The sequence below is a fragment of the Bombina bombina genome, chromosome 5, assembly GCF_027579735.1.
Source record: "Bombina bombina isolate aBomBom1 chromosome 5, aBomBom1.pri, whole genome shotgun sequence".
NCBI classification, from domain to species: domain Eukaryota; kingdom Metazoa; phylum Chordata; class Amphibia; order Anura; family Bombinatoridae; genus Bombina; species Bombina bombina.
The window spans coordinates 327,140,974-327,162,384 of NC_069503.1; the positions used below are offsets into that span (position 1 = coordinate 327,140,974).

General features: G+C 40.4%; 1 protein-coding gene across 1 annotated transcript in view; it reads right to left on the bottom strand.

Annotated features, from left to right (window-relative positions):
* Positions 1-21,411, bottom strand: part of CRPPA (CDP-L-ribitol pyrophosphorylase A) — an 818,587-nt gene that overhangs the window by 531,756 nt on the left and 265,420 nt on the right. Inside the window, exon 4 of the mRNA XM_053714116.1 lies at positions 3,109-3,213. Within this exon, the coding sequence (XP_053570091.1) occupies positions 3,109-3,213 (105 nt within the window). The remainder of the gene's footprint in view (positions 1-3,108; positions 3,214-21,411) is intronic.

The window sequence follows — 21,411 nt, forward strand, 5'->3', positions numbered from 1 at the left end:
CTGTGGACCCTCTACAACTCTCCAACCTTAATCAAAAACACCTCCCCCACACTTCCACAATATCCTGCCCTGACCTTGCTACAACCCACTATAACAATACTCTCTCCTCTGCACTGGACACTTTCGCTCCTCCCCAAATACGCAAAACCCCACGTCGTCAGCTCCAACCCTGGCACTCTAAGCAAACACGCTACCTGCAAAAATGCTCCCGTGCTGCTGAACGTGCCTGGAGGAAATCCCGCTCTGAATCAGATTTCCTCCACTATAAGTTCACTCTTTATTCTTACTCCTCTGCCCTTCACTTAGGCAAGCACTTCTCTTCTCTTATATTTACTCACTCCTCAAACCCTAAACGTCTCTTCTCCATTTTAAACTCTCTCCTTTATCCACCTGCACCACCCTCTTCATCTGCCTTTAGTGCTCAAGACCTGGCACACTACTTTTTCAACAAAACAATTACCATCCAAAGTAATATCCCAACACAAGACTGCAACCTTCCATCTCTGCCCCCGGCAACCCCCTCCACCACTCTCAGCACCTTCCACCCTACCACTGAGAATGAAGTGAGTTCCCTATTATCTTCCTCACACCTCACTACCTGCCCACTTAACCCTATCACTTCACATCTAATACCTTCTCTGTCTTCTACCCTCACTCCAGCTCTTACTCACATATTCAACCTATCCCTTACTACCGGTTCATTCCCATCTTCCTTCAAACATGCAAAGGTCACCCCCATCCTCAAAAAACCCTCCCTCTACCTCAATTTTCCTGCAAACTACGGCCCCATATCACTGCTTCCGCTAGCTTCAAAAGTCCTGGAAAAACTAGTCTTCTATCGCTTAACCCACTTCTTGTCCTCCAACTCACTGCTCGACCCCTTGCAATCTGGCTTCCATTCCCAACACTCAACTGAGACGGCCACTACTCAATACTTATCTTACTTGATCTGTCTGCTGCCTTTGACACCGTTGACCATCCCCTTCTCCTACAGACTCTTAGCTCCCTTGGGCTCTCTGACACTGCCCTTTCCTGAATCCACTCTTATCTCTCTAATAGGTCCTTTTCTGTCTCCTTTGCTGGCGACGCCTCCTCTCCATTGCCTCTGTCTGTTGGAGTACCTCAAGGCTCTGTTCTGGGTCCTCTACTCTTTTCTATTTATACTTCCTCACTGGGTAAACTTATCAGTAGCTATGGCTTCAACTACCACCTCTATGCTGATGATACTCAGATCTACCTATCCACCCCTTCACTCTCTCCTTCTGTCCTTTCTCACATCAGTGTCTGCTTATCTGGCATTTCTTCTTGGATGGCATCTCACCACCTAAAAATCAATATGTCCAAGACTGAGCTCCTTCTAATCCCTCCCTCTAATTCTACCCCGGTTCCTAACTTTTCAATCACTGTTGGTGACACCACTATCTCCCCATCACCCCAAGTCCGCTGCCTAGGGGTTACACTTGACTCCAATCTGTCCTTCATACCCCACATCCAATTGCTCTCTTTCTCCTGTCGGCACCACCTATGCAATATCTCCAAAATTCGTCCGTTTCTTAATGCTGAAACAACTAAAAAGGTAATCCACTCCCTGGTAATCTCCCGACTTGTCTATTGTAATAACCTATTAACTGGCCTCCCTCTCTCCCACTTCTCCCCTCTTCAATCCATCCTAAATGCCTCTGCTAGGCTAATCCATCTCTCCCGACGCTCTGTATCTGCTACCCATCCACAGTAGAATTAAATTCAAAATTCTCATCCTGACCTACAAAGCCCTTACCAACGCAGCTCCCCCCCCCCGACCTGTCCTCACTCATCAACAAATACACTCCAGCCCGCCCCCTAAGATCCAACAATGACCTGCTCCTTGCATCTTCTACCATCACCTCCTCCCATGCTAGGCTACAGGACTTCTCTCGTGCGGCACCAACCATCTGGAATGCACTTCCTAGAGCTGTCAGACTCTTCCCTAACCTTTCCTCCTTTAAACGCTCCCTAAAGACCTTTCAGTTCATGGAAGCATATCTCCAAATCAGTAACAAATGAATTCCACTTGCCTAATTGCTGCCCCCATCTAACTCCACACTAACATCATTCTCACCTTTGCAGTCCCCACCTACTGTTTCTCACCCTCCTACCCATCTAGATTGTAAGTTCCCACGGGAACAGGGCCCTCAATTCCCCCTATATTTGTTTGTTAAACTTTGTCTGGTGTCTTTTATATTGTATTGTACTGTACTTTTATTTTTGTACCCATGGACAGCGCTGCGGAATCTGTTGGCGCTTTATAAATAAAGAATAATAATAATAATAACCCGGTACTAGCAAGGTGTACCTAATAAAGTGGCAGGTGAGTGTATATAGATAGATAGATAGATAGATACATTTTGTGGGATCTGCAGTCTCATTTATATACTATTAACCACCAGGGTATCAGGATCCATGCTAAATACAATGGGAAGAAAAGAGCCGCACTCACTAGTCTTCAGTATCATGATTGTGATTTATTTAGACATAGGGATAAGGCAATTTAGGATCATAGTCCCTTCCTGTATGTAAGGAAAATTAGGATCATTGTCCCTTCCACAGACAGGAAGGGACTTTGGTCCTGAAACATCACACCACTATGTGAAATTACAGTCCTGATACTGAATACCAGTGAAATGCAGACCTATATATATATATATATATATATATATATATATATATATATATATATATATATATATATATACATACATGTGTGTGTCTGTATGTCTGTCTGTATATCTAAATATCACTGTATTATTTGCCTGTGTGTGTATGTCTCAGCCTGTGGGTGTTTCTATTTGTGTGGTCTGTCTCAGTCACTTTAACAGACTGTATATTACATTTAATCTGAGACTAAAATATATCCTTAAAGAAAAAAAAACTCTTAGAAAGTGTGTATGTATAAACATTCTTTTTTCCCATTTTCACCTCTTATACTTTTGTTTATATGAACATGTATTAGTTTTTTTTGTTTCTTTGATTCTGACTGCCCCATTCCTCATCCTTGTTCCCATAATGCAATACTTAAATATAAAGCTAACACACAATGTGGGGTATCCTCATTTTTCATGTTTATCTTACCTTCCACAGATCAGGTGGTCCTTCAAGTAGCTTAGCTTTAGTGTTACTGTATTTCAGAGCCAAATGTAGACATTCTGTTCCAAAATCCAGGTCATCGTTAGTACACTGTCATTATAAACCATGTACAAACAGTTAGTCAACAATTTGTAAAATTTGAACTTGAGGTTTGTTTCAAGAAAATGTGTTTCATTATTGTCTGGCTTCACCCAGATAAGCAAATAATGTCAATAACAAAGCACACCCTTGCCTAAAGCTACAAAGACTTGTGTCTACTAATATTATTTCAATTTCCATCTCTTTAAGTAAGAAAATTGAAATAATTTTGGTAAATTTTGGCAGCTTTGAGTAAGGGTGTGACACAGAGTTATAATTGTTGGATATTGCATGTTTTGTCACAAATACCTGACTAGTCAGCAAAATTACATTTACAAAGGAAATTATATTATTGACTAAAATCTGATCTGTAAGATGATTAAAGTATATAGAACTAGTTGTGGCGTTTGTTTCATGATTCAATAGAGCATACAATTTTAAATACATTTCCAGTTTTTTCTATAATCAAATGCCCTTTGTTCTCTTAATACCCTTGGTAAGTTGAGGTAGTGCAAGATGGCCACATTGTTTGCTGCCATGTAGTACTCCAGACATGTGCATGCTACCTACCTAAATATGCTCTTTAACAAGGAATACCAATCTGAATGGAAACTTAGTTATCATACTATCATTACCCATCACAAGTACTTGTGTTGTGTTTGGGTTTAGTTTCAACCAACTTGCATTCATCCATTCCAAGAGATCAGCAAGACATTTTTTTGTTGGTTTCTACCAGAACATTTGAGTTTGGCTTGAAGGAGATGTATATCTGTGTGTCATCTGCATAATACTTGTAGTTGAGGTCATGCTTCTTATAATATCCCCCATTGGAAGCATATACACTGCAAATAATATGGGAATTAAGACGGAACACTGTGGGACTCTAAACACCAAGGGAACAAGTGCAGCTGTGTATGCTCTCAGGGTACTGTCAGACATAAATGCTTTGAACTATCTTGAACTGTACCACTCAGCCAACAGACATCTTTCAGGCAGTTTAAATGCCATGGTCCACAGTATGAAATGCAGCAGAGAGGTCAAGGAGAATTAGTATTAAACACTCACCCCTGTCTTTTGCCATCAGGAGAACATTTAGTACCCGTGCCAGTGCAGTATCAGTACTATGCCTTGTCCTAAATCCATAAATATTGTTTGTTCACAGCCATGTTTCTAGTTTGGTTGCAACAACTCAGTGATTTTCCCCAGGAAAGAAAAGTTTGAGATAAGTAAATTGGATTTTAAGAATCATGAAAGTTTTGTGTTTCATGCCACTTTAATATGTTGAGGAAGTCATATTTACATAACACAAAATTAGTAATATAAATGCTCTGGCAAAACCAAACAGTCATGAAGTTTGCTAATAGCTTTTTCGTTATAAGGTGCAATTGTGTTTTGGCATCGGTTTGGAAAAAGCTGCACAGAGCTGAAAGGACATAAAACTGCACATAAGGGTACTGCTGCACATACCTCATTTTATTTAGTACAAGTGCGCTAATATTTCACATTCAAATGTTCTCAACATAGAAGATTATGTTCTTTTTATCCATAAATACATATTTTTATATACAGTATATATATATATATATATATATATATATGATGTTTTTTTTGGTACAATATATATCTATACCTATAAATATATATATATATATATATATATATATATATATATATATATATGCAAAACACGGAAGGGAACTGCACTCTCATACCGGACCGGGTACACATCCCATGACCCTGCAACATGCTCAGCCCTGGGTGCCACTGGCACTCACAGGAAGCTGTGCTGTCCCCAGAGCCACAAGCAGTTAACCCCAGACAGGTCTGGGTGCAAGAACCATAGGGAAAATTACAAAACAAATTAATACAAAACACACAGAGAAAACCCAGCACTCACTTACAAGCTCTCAGCTAAGATTTAAAAGCAAAAATGGAAAGGTTAGTCACCGCATCTGGCCAAATGGGACAAGCTCAGGTACCACGTCAAGGTCCTCTCCAATACCTGAGACCCTAAAACAGCCACACAATGCAAGCTTTCAAATCCAAACAAACTGAAAACAAGGGAAGGGTGCACAGGAATATGTAACCACCCTAGACATATACAAAACACGGAAGGGAACTGCACTCTCTATATATATATATGAATATCTATTTAAAACAGCGTACTTGGTTTTCAATCCGTCGCCCTGGAGGTGGCGGATCCCATAGGAATCAATGGGAGTCTGACCATAGCGAAAGTTCATGTTCGCTGCTGCCCGACATCCCATTGATTCCTATGGGAAATGTCTGCACCTAACACCCTAACATGTACCCCTTGTCTAAACACCCCTAATCTGCCCCCCTACACTGCCGCCACCTATATTAAACATGTTAACCCCTAAACCGCCGCTCCCGGACCCCGCCGCCACCTACATAATACCTATTAACCCCAATCCTGCCCCCCTTATACCGCCGCCACCTATAATAAAGTTATTAACCCCTATCCTGTGGATCCCGGACCCCGCCGCAATTAAATAAATTGTTTAACCCCTAAACCACCGCTCCCGGACCCCGCCGCCACCTATATTAAACGTATTAACCCCTAATCTGCCCCCATACACCGTCGCCACCTATAATAAATTTATTAACCCCTATCCTGCCCCCCCTACACCGCCGCAACCTATGATAAATTTATTAACCCCTATCCTGCCCCCCCTACACCGCCGCAACCTATAATAAAATTATTAACCCCTAAACCTAAGTCTAACAGTAACCCTAACACCCCCCTATCTTAAATATTAATTAAATAAATCTAAATAAATATTACTCTTATAAAATTAATTATTACTATTTAAAACTAAATACTTACCTATAAAATAAACCCTAATATAGCTACAATATTACTCATGATTATATTGTAGCTATTTTAGGATTTATTTTTATTTTACAGGCAAATTTAAATTTATTTTAACTAGGTACAATAGCTATTAAATAGTTATTAACTATTTAATAGCTACCTAGATAAAATAAAGTCAAATTTACCTGTAAAATAAAAACCTAAGTTACAATTACACCTAACACTACACTATCATTAAATAAATTATTCCTATTTAAAACTAAATACTTACCTGTAAAATAAACCCTAAGCTAGCTACAATGTAATTAATAATTACATTGTAGCTATCTTAGGATTTATATTTATTTTACAGGCAACTTTGTATTTATTTTAACTAGGTACAATAGTTATTAAATAGTTATTAACTATTTAATAACTACCTAGCTAAAATAAATACAAAATTACCTGTAAAATAAATCCTAACCTAAGTTACAATTAAACCTAACACTACACTATCATTAAATAAATTAAATTAATTAACTACAAGTAGCTACAATTAAATACAATCAAATAAACTAGCTAAAGTACAAAAAAACAAACACTTAATTACAGAAAATAAAAAAATTACAAGAATTTTAAACTAATTACACCTATTCTAAGCCCCCTAATAAAATAACAAAGCCCCCCAAAATAAAAAAAATTTCCCTACCCTTAAAAGGGCTTTTTGCGGGGCATGCCCCAAAGTAATCAGCTCTTTTGCCTGTAAAAAAACAAAACACAATACCACCCCCAAACATTACAACCCACCACCCACATACCCCTACTCTAACCCAAACCCCCCTTAAATAAACCTAACACTACCCCCCTGAAGATCTCCCTACCTTGAGTCGTGTTCACCCAGCCGGGCCGAAGTCATCATCCAAGGGGCGCTGAAGATGTTTTCCATCCGATAGAAGTCTTCATCCAAGGGGCGCTGAAGAGGTCTTCCATCGGATAGAAGTCTTCATCCAGGTGGCGACTTCAATCTTCATCCATCCGGAGCAGAGCGGAGCCATCTTCAAAGCAGCCGACGCGGAGCCTTCTTCTTCCACCGACGCCTACTCGCCGAATGAATATTCCTTTAAGTGACGTCATCCAAGATGGCGTCCCTCGAATTCCGATTGGCTGATAGAATCCTAATTAAGGTAGGAAAAATCTGATTGGCTGATTCAATCAGCCAATCAGATTGAAGTTCAATCCGATTGGCTGATCCAATCAGCCAATCAGATTGAGCTTGCATTCTATTGGCTGTTCCGATCAGCCAATAGAATGCAAGCTCAAACTGATTGGCTGATTGGATCAGCCAATCAGATTTTTCCTACCTTAATTCCGATTGGCTGATAGAATCCTATCAGCCAATCGGAATTCGAGGGACGCCAATGTTGCCTGTAAAATAAATATAAATCCTAAAATAGCTACAATGTAATTATTAATTACATTGTAGCTAGCTTAGGGTTTATTTTACAGGTAAGTATTTAGTTTTAAATAGGAATAATTTGTTTAATGATAGTGTAGTGTTAGGTGTAATTGAAACTTAGGTTAGTTTTTATTTTACAGGTAAATTTTACTTTATTTTATCTAGGTAGCTATTAAATAGTTAATTAACTATTTAATAACTATTGTACCTAGTTAAAATAAATTTAAATTTGCCTGTAAAATAAAAATAAATCCTACAATAGCTACAATATAATTATTAGTAATATTGTAGCTATATTAGGGTTTATTTTATAGGTAAGTATTTAGTTTTAAATAGGAATAATTAATTTAATAAGAGTAATATTTATTTAGATTTATTTAATTAATATTTAAGATAGGGGGGTGTTAGGGTTAGTGTTAGACTTAGGTTTAGGGGTTAATAATTTTATTATAGGTTGCGGCGGTATGGGGGGCAGGATAGGGATTAATACATTTATTATAGGTGGCGACGGTGTAGGGGGGGCAGATTAGGGGTTAATACGTTTAAATATAGGTGGTGGCGGCGGGGTCCGGGAGCGGCGGTTTAGGGGTTAAACAATTTATTTAGTTGCGGCGGGGTACGGGATCCGCAGGATAGGGGTTAATAAATGTATTATAGGTGGCGGCGGTATGGGGGGCAGGATAGGGGTTAAAAGGTATTATGTAGGTGGTGGCGGGGTCCGGGAGCAGCGGTTTAGGGGTTAATACATTTATTATAGTGGCGGCGGGGTCCGGGAGCGGCGGTTTAGGGGTTAACATATTTATTATAGTTTCAGCGGGGTCCGGGAGCGGCGGTTTAGGAGTTAATATATTTATTATAGTTGCGGCAGGGTCTAGGAGCGGCGGTTTAGGGGTTAATAACTTTATATAGTTGTGGGGGGCTCCGGGTGCGCCGGCATAGGGGGTAGAACAGTATAGTATAGTGTCAGTGCTTAGTGACAGGGGTATCAATAAAGCTGGGGAAAAGCCGAAGAGCAGCAAGATCGGATGAGTGATAACTATCACAGTCCTCTGCTCATCGCCCCGTACTTGTTGCGCGGCTTTTTGACAGCTTTTATGATAACTTTGGCGAACGTATTCAGGTCTGCGGCGGCGATGTGATCCGAGCTTAGGCGAGCGTATTGGGGCCGGCAAAGGCAGGTAAGTAGACGGCTTGATAACTAGAGGCCAGTGTCTGCACATTTTGACAAAAAACACAATAGGAAAATAAGTGACCTAGAATTTTTAGGCATAAGGAAAGTGGAACAAGGTTGGATGGCAGGAGATGTACAAAATCAATTGGGACGATTGGAGATGAAGTGGATACACATTATGGTGGACAGCTTCATACCCAACGGACTAAATAAAGATTTTGAATTACACCATTTTCTGTAAAAGAGTGTTATCTTTGTGAATATTTAATATATCTTGCCCCTCCTGTGTTTCAATCCATGGCAGTACACATATCATCCTCAAAGGTAAAGGCTTATCGTGTATCGATAAGGGCTATATATATAACATAGATACATAAGACTAGGTAGATGATTTTTGTCATTTTTGTAATGTTATGACATTTTGTAGTGTCATTTCTTGCACATTCTCAGTCATCAGGTTCACAATATAACAATTATGAGGCATTAGGCAATACTTTTAACTATAAGGGTATATATTTTATATAGATTGATAACTTGATGCTGAGTATCCTTATAATTTAGTGATATCGTAAACTATGAAGTGTCACTGACTCTATATTTTTACTTATTAGGCTTATGGTGTATATAGGAGTAGACATGTGACACTGAGATCATTCTCAGTTGCATACAGATATTGACAATTAATGGTATTACAATATTAAATATGTATAACAAGATTTGTAACAGGTACCAAGCTGAATATAGTGTGATGTTGTCTCACAGTGGACAATGGTATATACATATCCGTAAAAAAATATATATAACTTCTTACAATCTTGTCTGTAAATGATGAATGATGACAGTTTTAAAGTATAGGATGTAATTGTATATTTAGATAATAAACTTACTATCGATTTTTCCTTAACCGGAATATCTATATATGTATAAAATGTCAGAGAACAGTCAGCACCATTGATTCTCAATAAGGAGAGTAAAAAACATATAACAATAAGGAAAGGTACTTTTTGAACATTTGGGACTCAATGCCCTTTTCCAAAATGGAGGACGATACACCGGATTTCCGGTCTGTCAGAATACTGAGGTTTAAAAGGGCACACGGACATGCGCACATCATTCCTTTGAAAAAGCTGATTCAGCGAAACGTACGTCAGAACTATTATCTCTCCAGTGCGTCTTTACACTTGCCTGCACACCTGGGGGAGGAGCGACTCACACTGGCTACAAGGGTGGACGGTTTAGCAGTTAAGCTTCTGCTTTCCTATCCACTAATATCCAGTATTTGGGTCTGCTTTTTTGAGCAATAATATATACCTTGTTGCTCTATTGTCCTCTGTGTAAGGTGTACTTCATGCATTTGTGACACTTTTATGTTTTTAATAAATATTATATTTTATACTATATCTTCGTGAGAGTAACTGTTTACCCACCAGTATAAAGTGGGTGTGCGCATTTCCCTGAGTTTGGTTATAGCTCCAACCCATGTGAGTAATCATTTGTGAAAAAGTGTATCATATTTCCTGGATGGTGTTACAGAGTTACACTATGTTGCATATTTTCAGATAAAATGATACAAAAGAAGGCACCAAAAAAGTGCACAATCAGTGAGGCATGACACACCGCTGCTGTAAGTGTTATTATACTTACAAAATATATGTATATGTGTATATGTATATATGTACATATGTATATGCACCTGAGGAAACGGTCACGTACAGACCGAGAAACGTTGTGCTAAATAAAGTCTTGTTATTGTTTTTAAGACTTTGTGCCACAAACTTTATTTTAACCATTTTAACTACGGATACATTGCCAAATATACACACTTGTTCCAGTTATTGGTCTGGGTCTGACTAGTGTGTTTATTCTGCCTGTTTGCTGTCTCTGGAGCCCCGCTGGACACATTACTAGCTTGAAGTGCTAGACACTACCTAGGAGAGCACTGGCTGCACACAAGAAAGGACGTGTTGGTTGCGGAACCAGTATCCAGACTACATAGGACTGGGAGTTAGCTGGACGACTCTAAGAGTTCAGAAGGTGATTGTGACACTTCTCAAGTGTCTGCTATTTTGTAAGTATAATAACACTTACAGCAGCGGCGTGTCATGGCTCACTGATTGTGCACTATGTTGGCGCCTTCTTTTGTTTCATTTTATCTGTAGATACATCGTCTTGGGCCACCAACAAGATTGCTTTGAAGAAGTTGCTTGCCATTTGCCACCTGATATGAATCACGACTTGGTTTGAATACTTTTTTGGACATTTTGTTCTCTATGATTGGTTACTAAATATTTTTTAATTCACATTTACTTTCTGTCTTAATACGGAATACATTTGATTTTCCACTGTATTTCATGTGATTTAACACGCTTATGATTGGGAATATTTTACACATATCCTGAGTACATATATCACAGTATATTAATATATCACTACATTCATTTGTTTTTGAGGGTTATTAGAGTCCTTACATTTGTCACTTTTATTATAGCAATTACTCTGATGGCGCACTGATTTATTTGTGTTATGTTGCATATTTTGTTTCTTTTTCTTTGAGAGCACATAAAGAAACATCGGAAGGCCGGAGACTCCTAGGAAGAACAAACATATCCTCACATATGAACTTTTAATTTATTATTTCACTATTATACATTTGTGTTATCACATTTATTTCATATTTTTCTTTTTTTGTGATATTTGGTATTTTTTTTTTTTTTTTCATATGCAAAGAAAGTGGGAGGGGTGAGTGTCTGAATATTTCCCATTTTCAGTGGATGTTCTAGCCAATCCTTTTAACAGAGCTAAACTGGGAGCTTCTAAGTAAGTTTTTAAACTGTTTTATAATGGATTTTTAGATCAGTATTTGTGCATATTCAGCTAGATTACGAGTTTTGAGCGCTATAGAGAAATTAACAGCGCTGCCATTACAAGTTTTCAAACATACGCCTTTTGCATGCGATATGGTTGCGTTGAGCTCCATACCGCACACACAATCAGAGCACTGCTGAGACGTGCTCGTGCACGATTTCCCCATAGCCATCAATGGGGAGAGCCGGGAAAAAAAAAACACCTGCGATCGCGGAAACAAAAGTTACGTAAAGCAGCCCCATTGATGTCTATGGTGAAATAAAAAGATAGTTTAAACCTAACACCCTAACATAAACCCTACGTCTAGACACTAATCTGCTGCCCCCAACATTGCTGACGCCTGCCTACAGTTATTAACCCCTAATCTGCCACTACCGATATTGCCGCTACCTAAATAAAATTATTAACCCCTAATCTGCTGCTCCCAATATTGCCGCCACTATACTATATTTATTACCCCTAAACCACCAGCCCCCCACATTGCAACAAGCTTAATTAAACTATATTAACCCCTAAACCTAACCTTTACCCTAACGTTATCCTAACCCCCCTAACTTTAACATAATAAAAATATAGCTAAATCAAATTTACAATTATTAACTAAATAAATCTATTAACACCTAAACCGCCAGCCCCCACATCGCAACAAGCTAAATGAAACTATATTAACCCCTAAACCTAACCCCCCTAACTTTAACATAATTAAATTAGATCTAAATTAAACTTACAATTATTAACTAAATAATACCTATTTAAAACGAAATACCTGTGAAATAAAACCTAAGCTAGCTACAAGATAACTAATAGTTACATTGTAGCTAGCTTAGGTTTTATTTTTATTTCACAGGTAAGTTTCTATATATTTTAACTAGGTAAACTAGTAAGTAAATAGTTATTAACTATTTACTAACTACGTAGTTAAAATAAATACAAACTTACCTGTGAAATAAAACCAAACCTGCCTTACACTAAAACCTAACATTACAAAAAATAAAAACAACGAAATTATCTAAAAAAATAAAGTTTTTTCCTTTTCTGATACCCTTAAAAAAAAAACCAAAATAAAAAACCCTACTCAAGAATAAACTACCAAGGGCCCTTAAAAGGGCCTTTTGGGGGGCATTGCCCTGAGATAAACAGCTCATATAACTTTAAAAAGAATACAAACACCCCCTAACACTATACAAACCCCCACCCCCCAAACTACCAAGGGTCCTTAAAAGGGCTTTTTGGGGGGCCTTAAAAGGGCCTTTTGTAGGACATTGCCCTGAGATAAACAGCTCTTTTACTTTAAAAAAAAACACCCCCTAAAAATATACATTACACAAAATAAACAAATTATCAAAAATAAAAAAGAATTACACCTAATCTAATAACCCTATCAAAATAGAGGCCGTCTGGATGAAGACTTCTTGCCGCATGGATGAGGACTTCGCCAGCTGGATGGATCCTTTAAGCGGGACCTCAACAACTGTAAGTGGATCGTCGGGGGTTAGTGTTAGTTTTTTTTAAGGGTTTTTTGGGTGGTTTTTTTTTTTAGTTTAGGGTCTGGGCAGTAAAAAAGTTAAAGGCCCTTTTAAGGGCAATGCCCATACAAATGCCCTTTTCAGATAGTTTTTTTATTTGGGGGGGGGGGTTGGTTGGGTGGTGATATACAACAATTGGAGGATTGGACAAACGACTGGGATCTAAAGTTTAACACAGCAAAGTGTAAAATAATGCATTTAGGGAAGAAAAATCCAAATGTTAATTACAGACTCAATGACACTTTACTGACTGTTACAGATGAGGAACAGGACTTGGGAATTATTATTTCAGATGATTTAAAACTTAGTAAACAATGTAGTAATGCAGTGAATAAGGCTAGCAGAATGCTTGGATGTATTGGTAGAGGTATTTGCAGCAGAAATAGTAAGGTTCTTATGCCACTTTATAGATCATTAGTTAGGCCTCATCTTGAGTATTGTGTGCAGTTCTGGAGGCCATATCTTCAGAAGGATATTAACAAACTTTAATCTGTGCAAAGGAGGGGTACCAAAATAGTACATGGTCTAAAAAATAAAACTTACCAGGATAGGCTCAATGACCTAAATATGTATAGCTTAGAGGAGAGAAGGGAAAGAGGGGATATGATAGCAACTTTCAAGTACATTAAAGGGTTTAGTAAAACTGAGGGTGTGGGTATTTTACATAAAATGGAAAATTCAAGAACAAGGGGTCATGAGCTCAAGCTAAAGGGTAGTAGATTCAGGAGTAATTTGAGGAAGCACTTCTTTACAGAAAGAGTGATTGATTTATGGAATAAACTTCCTCAAGAGGTAGTAGCAACAAACACTGTGGGGGACTTTAAAAATGCATGGGACAAGCATAAGGCTATCCTACGAACTAGATAAGTTTATACTGTTAGGTAAGGTCGGGCAGACTTGCTGGGCCTATGGCTCTTATCTGCCGTCAATATCTATGTTTCTATCTATGTTTCTATGTTTTACTGTTGGGGGGGTTGTATTTTTTTACAGGTAAAAGAGGTGATATCTTTGGGGCAATGCCCCACAAAAGGCCCTTTTAAAGTGAATGTCAATTTTGATGCTAAAGTGCCCGGTTTTTAAAACTTCGATTAAAAACAGGGGCACTTTAATTCATCAAAATTTACATTTCACTCCTGTTGTGAAAAAAAAACTTACCTTTTAATCTTCACAGCAGCTCCAGCTTCCTCTGGTCATTGCAAGCCATTTCTGACGTCAGAAATGATGGATAGGTCATCCTCCAATCATGGCTTCCCCCCCGGGGGAATCAGTGTCTGATTCAACGCCGTGATTGGAGGAAGCCAGATTCCTCATTTTAGACCCAGGAAGAGGCTTTGCGATGGGTGGAAGAAGCTGGAGCTGTTGTGAAGATTAAAAGGTAAGTTTTTTTTCTAAACAGGTAAATGTAATGTAAATTTTGATTAATTAAAGTGCCGCTGTTTTTGATTGAATTTTTAAAAACCGGGCACTTTAGCATCAAAATTGACTAGAGATGACATCTCTATTAAGTCCGCATACCAGATCCTGCAAGGCCACAAAGGGGCTATTAGAATCACCATTGCTCTCTCCTGCTTGATCAGAGCAATGACTCGTGGAAGAAGGGCAAATGGAGTAAACAGGTATGCCAGAGTGAAGTCCCAAGGGACCACCAGAGCATCTATTAGAGCGGCCTGTGGATCCCTTGACCTTGAACCGTACCTTGGAAGTTTGGCATTCTGACGAGAAGCCATCAGATCCAGCTCGGGCACCCCCCATCTGAGAGTTAAGCTGGAGAACACCTCCGGATAGGATGAGAAATCTGTCTGCTCAGAAAATCTGCTTCCCAGTTGTCCACCCCTGGGATGTAAATGGCAGATAGACAGCAATTGTGAACCTCCATCCACTGGACGATCCGAGCCACCTCCTTCATGGCTAAGGAACTCCAAGTCCCTCCATGGTGGTTGATGTAGGTGACCGAGGTTATGTTGTCTGAATGGAACCTGATAAACTGGGCTAATGACAGCTGAGGCCAAGCCAGCAGAGCATTGCAAATCGCTCTTAACTCCAAGATATTTATGGGGAGAATGAATTTCTCCCGAGTCCAGTGGCCCTGAGCCTTTAACGAGTCCCAGACTGCTCCCCAGCCCAACAAGCTGGCGTCCGTGTTAACAATCACCCAGAAAGGTCTCCAAAAGCATGTTCTCTGAGACAGATGCTCCTGAGAAAACCACCATGTGAGGGAGTCTCTTGTTGACTAATCTAGATCTATCCTCTGAGACAGCTCTGAATGGTCTCCATTCCATTGTTTGAGCATGCATAACTGCAAAGCTCTCAAATGGAATCAAGCAAAGGGAATGATATCCATGGAAGCGACCATCAGACCAATTACTTCCATACATTAAGCCACTGATAGTAGACTGTAGGGAAAGACAAGAGGAGAGAATCTTGGATTTTCTGACCTCCGTTAGAAATATTTTTATTACTAGGGAGTATACTATGGTCCCCAAAAACACCACCCTTGTAGAAGGAACAAGGGAACTCTTTTTTAGATTGACTTTCCATCCATGGGAATGTAGAAAAGACAACAAGATCTCTGTGTGAGATTTTGCTTCTTGAAAATATGGCGCTTGAGCCAATATGTCATCCAGGTAGGGCACCACTGCATTTCCCCAAAACCTGATCACTGCTAAGAGAGCCCCCAGAACCTTTGAGAAAATTCTGGGAGCTGTATCAAGGCCAAACGGAAGAGCCACAAACTGGAAGTGTTTATGCAGAAAGGCGAATCTCAGGAACTTGTGATGTTCCTTGTGGATGGGAACATGAAGATATCCTTCAAGTCTATGGTCGTCATGAACTGACGTTCCTGAACTAAAGGAAGAATAGACTGGATAGTTTCCATTTTAAAGGATGGTACTCTGGAAAACTTGTTTAGACATTTCAGGTCCAAAATAGGTCTGAAAGTTCCCTCTTTTTTGGGAACTATGAACAAATTGGAATAGAACCCCAGACCCTGTTTCTTCATTGGAATAGGTACTATCACTCCTAGGGAGGAAAGATCTTGAACACATTTCAAGAACGCCTCTCTCTTTGTCTGGTCTACAGATTGCCTTGAGAGCTGGAACCTGCTCCTGGGAGGAAAAGTTTTGAGCTACATCTCATATCCAAGCTTGAGAAAACTGAGAAAGCCTGCCCCCCACTTGATCCGATCCTGAATCAGGGGAAAATTTCATGCTGATTTAGAGTCAGCTGCAGGTCTTTTTGATTGCTTCCCCTTGTTCCAAGGATGATTGGGTCTCCAGGAAGACTTGAGCTGTTCTTGCTTGGAAGAAGAAGAGGAAGGCTTTCCTCTGAAGTTACGAAAGTAACGAAAATTACTTTGATGTCCTTTATATCTATTCTTCTTATATTGAGGTAGAAAAGATTCTTTTCCACCCGTAATGTCAGAAACTATTTTTGTCAGACCAGGTCCAAACAGAGTCTTACCCTTATAAGAAATAGCCAGAAGCTGGACCTTAGAGGAAACATCAGCTGACCATGATTTTAGCCACAATGCCCTGCGGACTAGCACCAAGAAGCCAGATATATTGGCTCCTAGTCTGATAACCTGCAAGATAGCATCAGAAATAAAGGAATTGGATAGTTTAAGAGCCTTAATTCTGTCTTGGATCTCATCCAAGGGAGTCTCTACCTGGAGATAATCAGACAAGGCATCAAACCAGTAGGATGCCGCACTTGTCACAGTGGCAATACACACTGCAGGTTGTCATTGGAGACCTTGATGAACATACATCTTTTTCAAATAAGCCCCCAGCTTTTTGTCCATTGGATCCTTAAAAGAGCAACTATCCTCAATTGGAATCGTAGTTCTCTTAGCCAGAGTAGAAATGGCCCCTTCTAACTTAGGCACAGTGTGCCAAGGGTCCTTAATGGAGTCAGCAACAGGAAACATCTTTTTAAAAATAGGAGACTGGGAAAAAGGTATCCATTGGCCTCTCCCATTCCTGAGTAATAATCTCCAAGGCATGGACTGGAACAGGAAAAATCTCCACAGAGGAAGCAAGATCAAAGTAACTATTAAGTTTACTAGACTTCTTAGGGTTGACAATGACAGGAGTATCAGAGTCATCCAAAGTAGCTAAAACCTCCTTTAATAGTACACAGAGGTGTTCAAGCTTAAATCTGAAGGATACAACTTCAGTATCCGAAAGAGGCATTACACTGTCCGAATCTGAGATTTTACCCTCAGAAGCTACCAACGTATCTTCCTCATCTGATTTAAGAGAAAGAGCAACTTGGGTAGCCAGAGCTGGTGCAGAAACCTTACTATTGGAATCTCTAATAGTTCTCTTGCATTTTCCCTTTAACCCAGAGAAAGCAGCTAAAGCCACAGACACCGCTGAAGATACATGGGCAGCAATTTCTGCTTGCAAATAAACTCCCCCAGGAGATTGAGAGGAACCGCAGGGCACTACATGTGACACCATTGAGTCTTGGGACGTTACAGGGGTAAGCTGTGGCATTGCCTGAACAGCATCAACTTAGGCTCACCAAAAACATAAATTATGACTTACCAGATCATTTCCTTTCCTTCAATACAGGGAGAGTCCACAGCTGCATTCATTACTTTTGGGAATACAGAACCTGGCCACCAGGAGGAGGCAAAGATACCCCAGTTAAAGGCTTAAATACCTCCACCACTTCCCTTATCCCCAAGTCATTCTGCCGAGGGAACAAGGAACAGTAGAGAAATAGGGTGAAAAATGTGCCAGAAGAAAACAACTTAAATGTAGGGCCGCCCACCGGAGAACACGAGCGGGAGCTGTGGACTCTCCCTGTATCGAAGGAAAGGAAATTATCTGGTAAGTTATAATTTATGTTTTCCTTCTAAATACAGCGAGAGTCCACAGCTGTATTCATTACTTGTGGGAAATTATACCCAAGCTACAGAGGACACTGAATGCTAACGGGACAGTACAAATAAGAGGCAGCCCAACCCGAGGGCACCACAGCCTGCAAGAAAACTAAACTCCCAAAAGCTTCCTGATAGAAGCAAAAAAATAAAAATAATAAGAATGTTAGGAGGACCAAGCAGCCGCCCAACAATCAGAACCATAGGATCTCCTGTCAGAAACCCAAAAAGATGTCACTGCACTCAAACTGAGCCATAAACCTCTGAGGAGGCTTGTGTCCCGCTGTCTCCTAGAACCAGCGAAAAAAACTCCTCCACCAACAAGGAGGAAGACAATCAGCTTCCAAAACCTTGCACTCCCCAGATATGAATAACATAACGGAAAAAAATGTCTATTCTGATGAAGTCTGACAGAAACCTCAAGGTAAGATTCCCCAAAAAAGGAAGAACCTCTTCACATTTGGACAAGGAATACGACAATCTTAGGGAGAAAAAACTCTGATAGCCTTATTAGAAGGGAGACCCCAATAAAGAAGAACGTATTGCAAATTGCAACACAGAAACTATGACACGTAGAAAAACAATCTACAGATGAAATAGGTACTTGAATAAGAATTCAAAGACCACCTCCTGGACAGGTACCAAGGTAACCTAATGCAACTCCTGAAGGATAAATCCAACGCCAAAAGGAGCAATTAGTTGACTTTCCAGCACTGACGCAGGCAGTGCCCTAGCAAAAACAACTGAACACCTGGAAAATCAATGAGCCTCTGGAACTAGAGCACAAACAGAAAGCAAAAACTGTTTTCGAAAACACAAACCAGAGAAAGGAACCACAGCTGGTATCCAACTGCAACCTTCCACTTGCCAGGCAGCTAAGCGAACCAACAGGATATCTTTGCAGGCTGCCCCTTCGAACAAGAACTAGCTAGACAAGCCCTTCACCAGCCCATTCTAGAGGGGAAGAAGAATACTTCCGGATCCAGAAGAGAGTCAGGACAAGCTTGCTCCTCCCGACAAAAGGAGAGGGAGTCCTCCACGCCTAAAATACGTGACGAGGAACCAGGTACAAGCTGAAGGAAAGGACCTTCAGAAAAAAACATTCTCTCTGCAAGGTCCAAGTGACCCCTCGCAATTCGCCCCTGAAGAAAGGATCCCAAGACGCGAAGAGACCCTTACCTAGGAGATCCCTGCAACAAGGGAACTTTAATGGCAGCAAAGCCTCTAAACCGTGAGCAAAAATGGACAGTCTCACTGATGCTCACTCCAAATAGGATCGAGCCATCCTTGAAAAGGAGTGACATGGCCAAAAAGAAGAAAGTTAAAATAGACCTCCTCAGAATTAAGAAAACTGCCACAGTAGGATTAAAATTCCAAGCCTACAGCTTGCTAGGCCGGGAACTAATCCCTTAGGCCACTTAGTCTTGCGGACCGCAGCTGAGAAACTCGAACAGCTTTCCAGGTAGAGAGAACGGTGTATTCTCTCGGAACAAAGAGATATTATAAGCGGTGCTAAAAAATCATCGGACCCAAAAAGGACGAGAAATCCCTCCCCTTATTGGACCAGTCACCAACAGTGTAATAAAACTGCGAAGAGTACCGGGACAAGACTCCAAAAGTCACCTAGTCCAGAAAGTCAACTTTCAGCCTCTAGGACCCCCGGACCCATATGTTCCAGCATAAAGTGCCCATCCAGAAGAACCTAAGACAGGTCCTGCCTGTCCTTCGGTATATATGGACCTGCTCTGCCTGGACTAGAATAACTAAAAAGAGCTGATTTAGAGGACTGAGATCCACCTGACGGATCAGGACTGGGAACCTCTAAAATCCCCAAAACCTCTCTCAGAAGTAAACGCAGGCGTGCCATTCTAAATCTAAATGCCAAATCCTCCTCAGTCGGAGGAGTCAAATCAGGCAACTCTGACCCCGGAGGTTCTACCTCTGAAGCCTCAGAGGGAACCGCATCCCCAGATGACTGTTGGGGCACAATCGTCATTATACACAACTGCCCATGGGTAGGAGAGCACGGACTAACCTTCGCTTGTACGTAGCAGGAAGAGGCAAACTCGCTAAAGCCATAGAGATGGCCATGCGAAAACGTGCAGTAACCTCCGGTGGAAAAAAGTCTCCCTCAGACGAAGGAGTAATGGCACTTAGGGGAACTGCATGTGTGTTGAGAAGATTCTAGGGAATGCACCTCACGAGATGAGAAATCCTCTGAGGTAGACGGCTCAGTGGTCTCTAACATCTCAACCTTGTTTAAAGAGAACACCCTATTGCGGCATATGGAACAAAATTGAGAGGGCTGGTCTACCCGGGCCTCCTCACAACATATGCAGGTATCAAAATCTGTATCAGAGGAATCCTCTAGAATATCAGAATCCTCCATGATTTTAATAAAAAAATTTAGCTAAAAAAACAACTGGCACCTTAAACAACCAATGGCTGGGGCACTCACCACCTCCTATGACCCAGACAGGTAGAGAAATTAACTCTTCGCTGCAGCCACTCGGTCAGGAATCGGAAATGGAAAACAAGACATGACTACTCCCAGTCACATGGTGCCTCATGCAGGACCGCCTCTGCTAAGGAATAGCGTGCCAGCTTAATAAAACTGTGCAGCTCTATAACCTGTATGTTCCGTAGCAGCCTATGAGCCCAGAATGTCTCCTACACATACGCAGTCTAAATCACATAACAAACATAATTAACAAGACCCCATCGTTCAATAATCCCCCTCAAGAGATATTAACCCTTGATTCTATAAAGGTAAAGGAGTCCCACTGAGACCCTGTTTTCTATCGTTAACATGTGTGCAAAAAATGAAACGATCTTACCGGAATCCATTCCGTGGAACAGCAACATGGTTCTTCAAGTTTGACAGATAGTAGCAGCGCTTCTGACATGGACTTGAGAAAACAGGCAGCGAAACTCGTCAACGCTGATTGCTTATAGGAGCTGTTAATAATCTGGATGGTTTCGCAGAAAGACTCTCCCTGCATCTCCAGAATTTAACTTTCAGCAATGCTCTCACTGAGAGGCTGACAAGACTACTTAAAACTCCAGTTCCATCCTGAAGGGCAGATACCCTTCCTAAGGATCTACTCCGAAAAACTTCCGAAACTTCTTTGCCAACCTCCTGTGACGAATGGCAAAGAATGACTGGGGGATGAGGGAAGTGGGGGAGGTATTTAAGCCTTTGGCTGGGGTCTCTTTGACTCCTCCAGGTGACCAGGTTCTGTATTCCCACAAGTAATGAATGCAGCTGTGGACTCTCCCTGTATTTAGAAGAAAAAATAATTTTTCTTTACTATGCAAAGTCTTCTTAACACATGAAGAGCAAAATTGCATAGGCAAAGCAATTTGGGCTTCCAAACACAAAAGGCATGAGTTCATCAAAACAGACTCCTGTTCTGTATCAGACATGGCCAAAAAATTAATATATCCAAAGGATAATGTTGTGCAAATATAAATGTCTAGAGCAATTTCTGC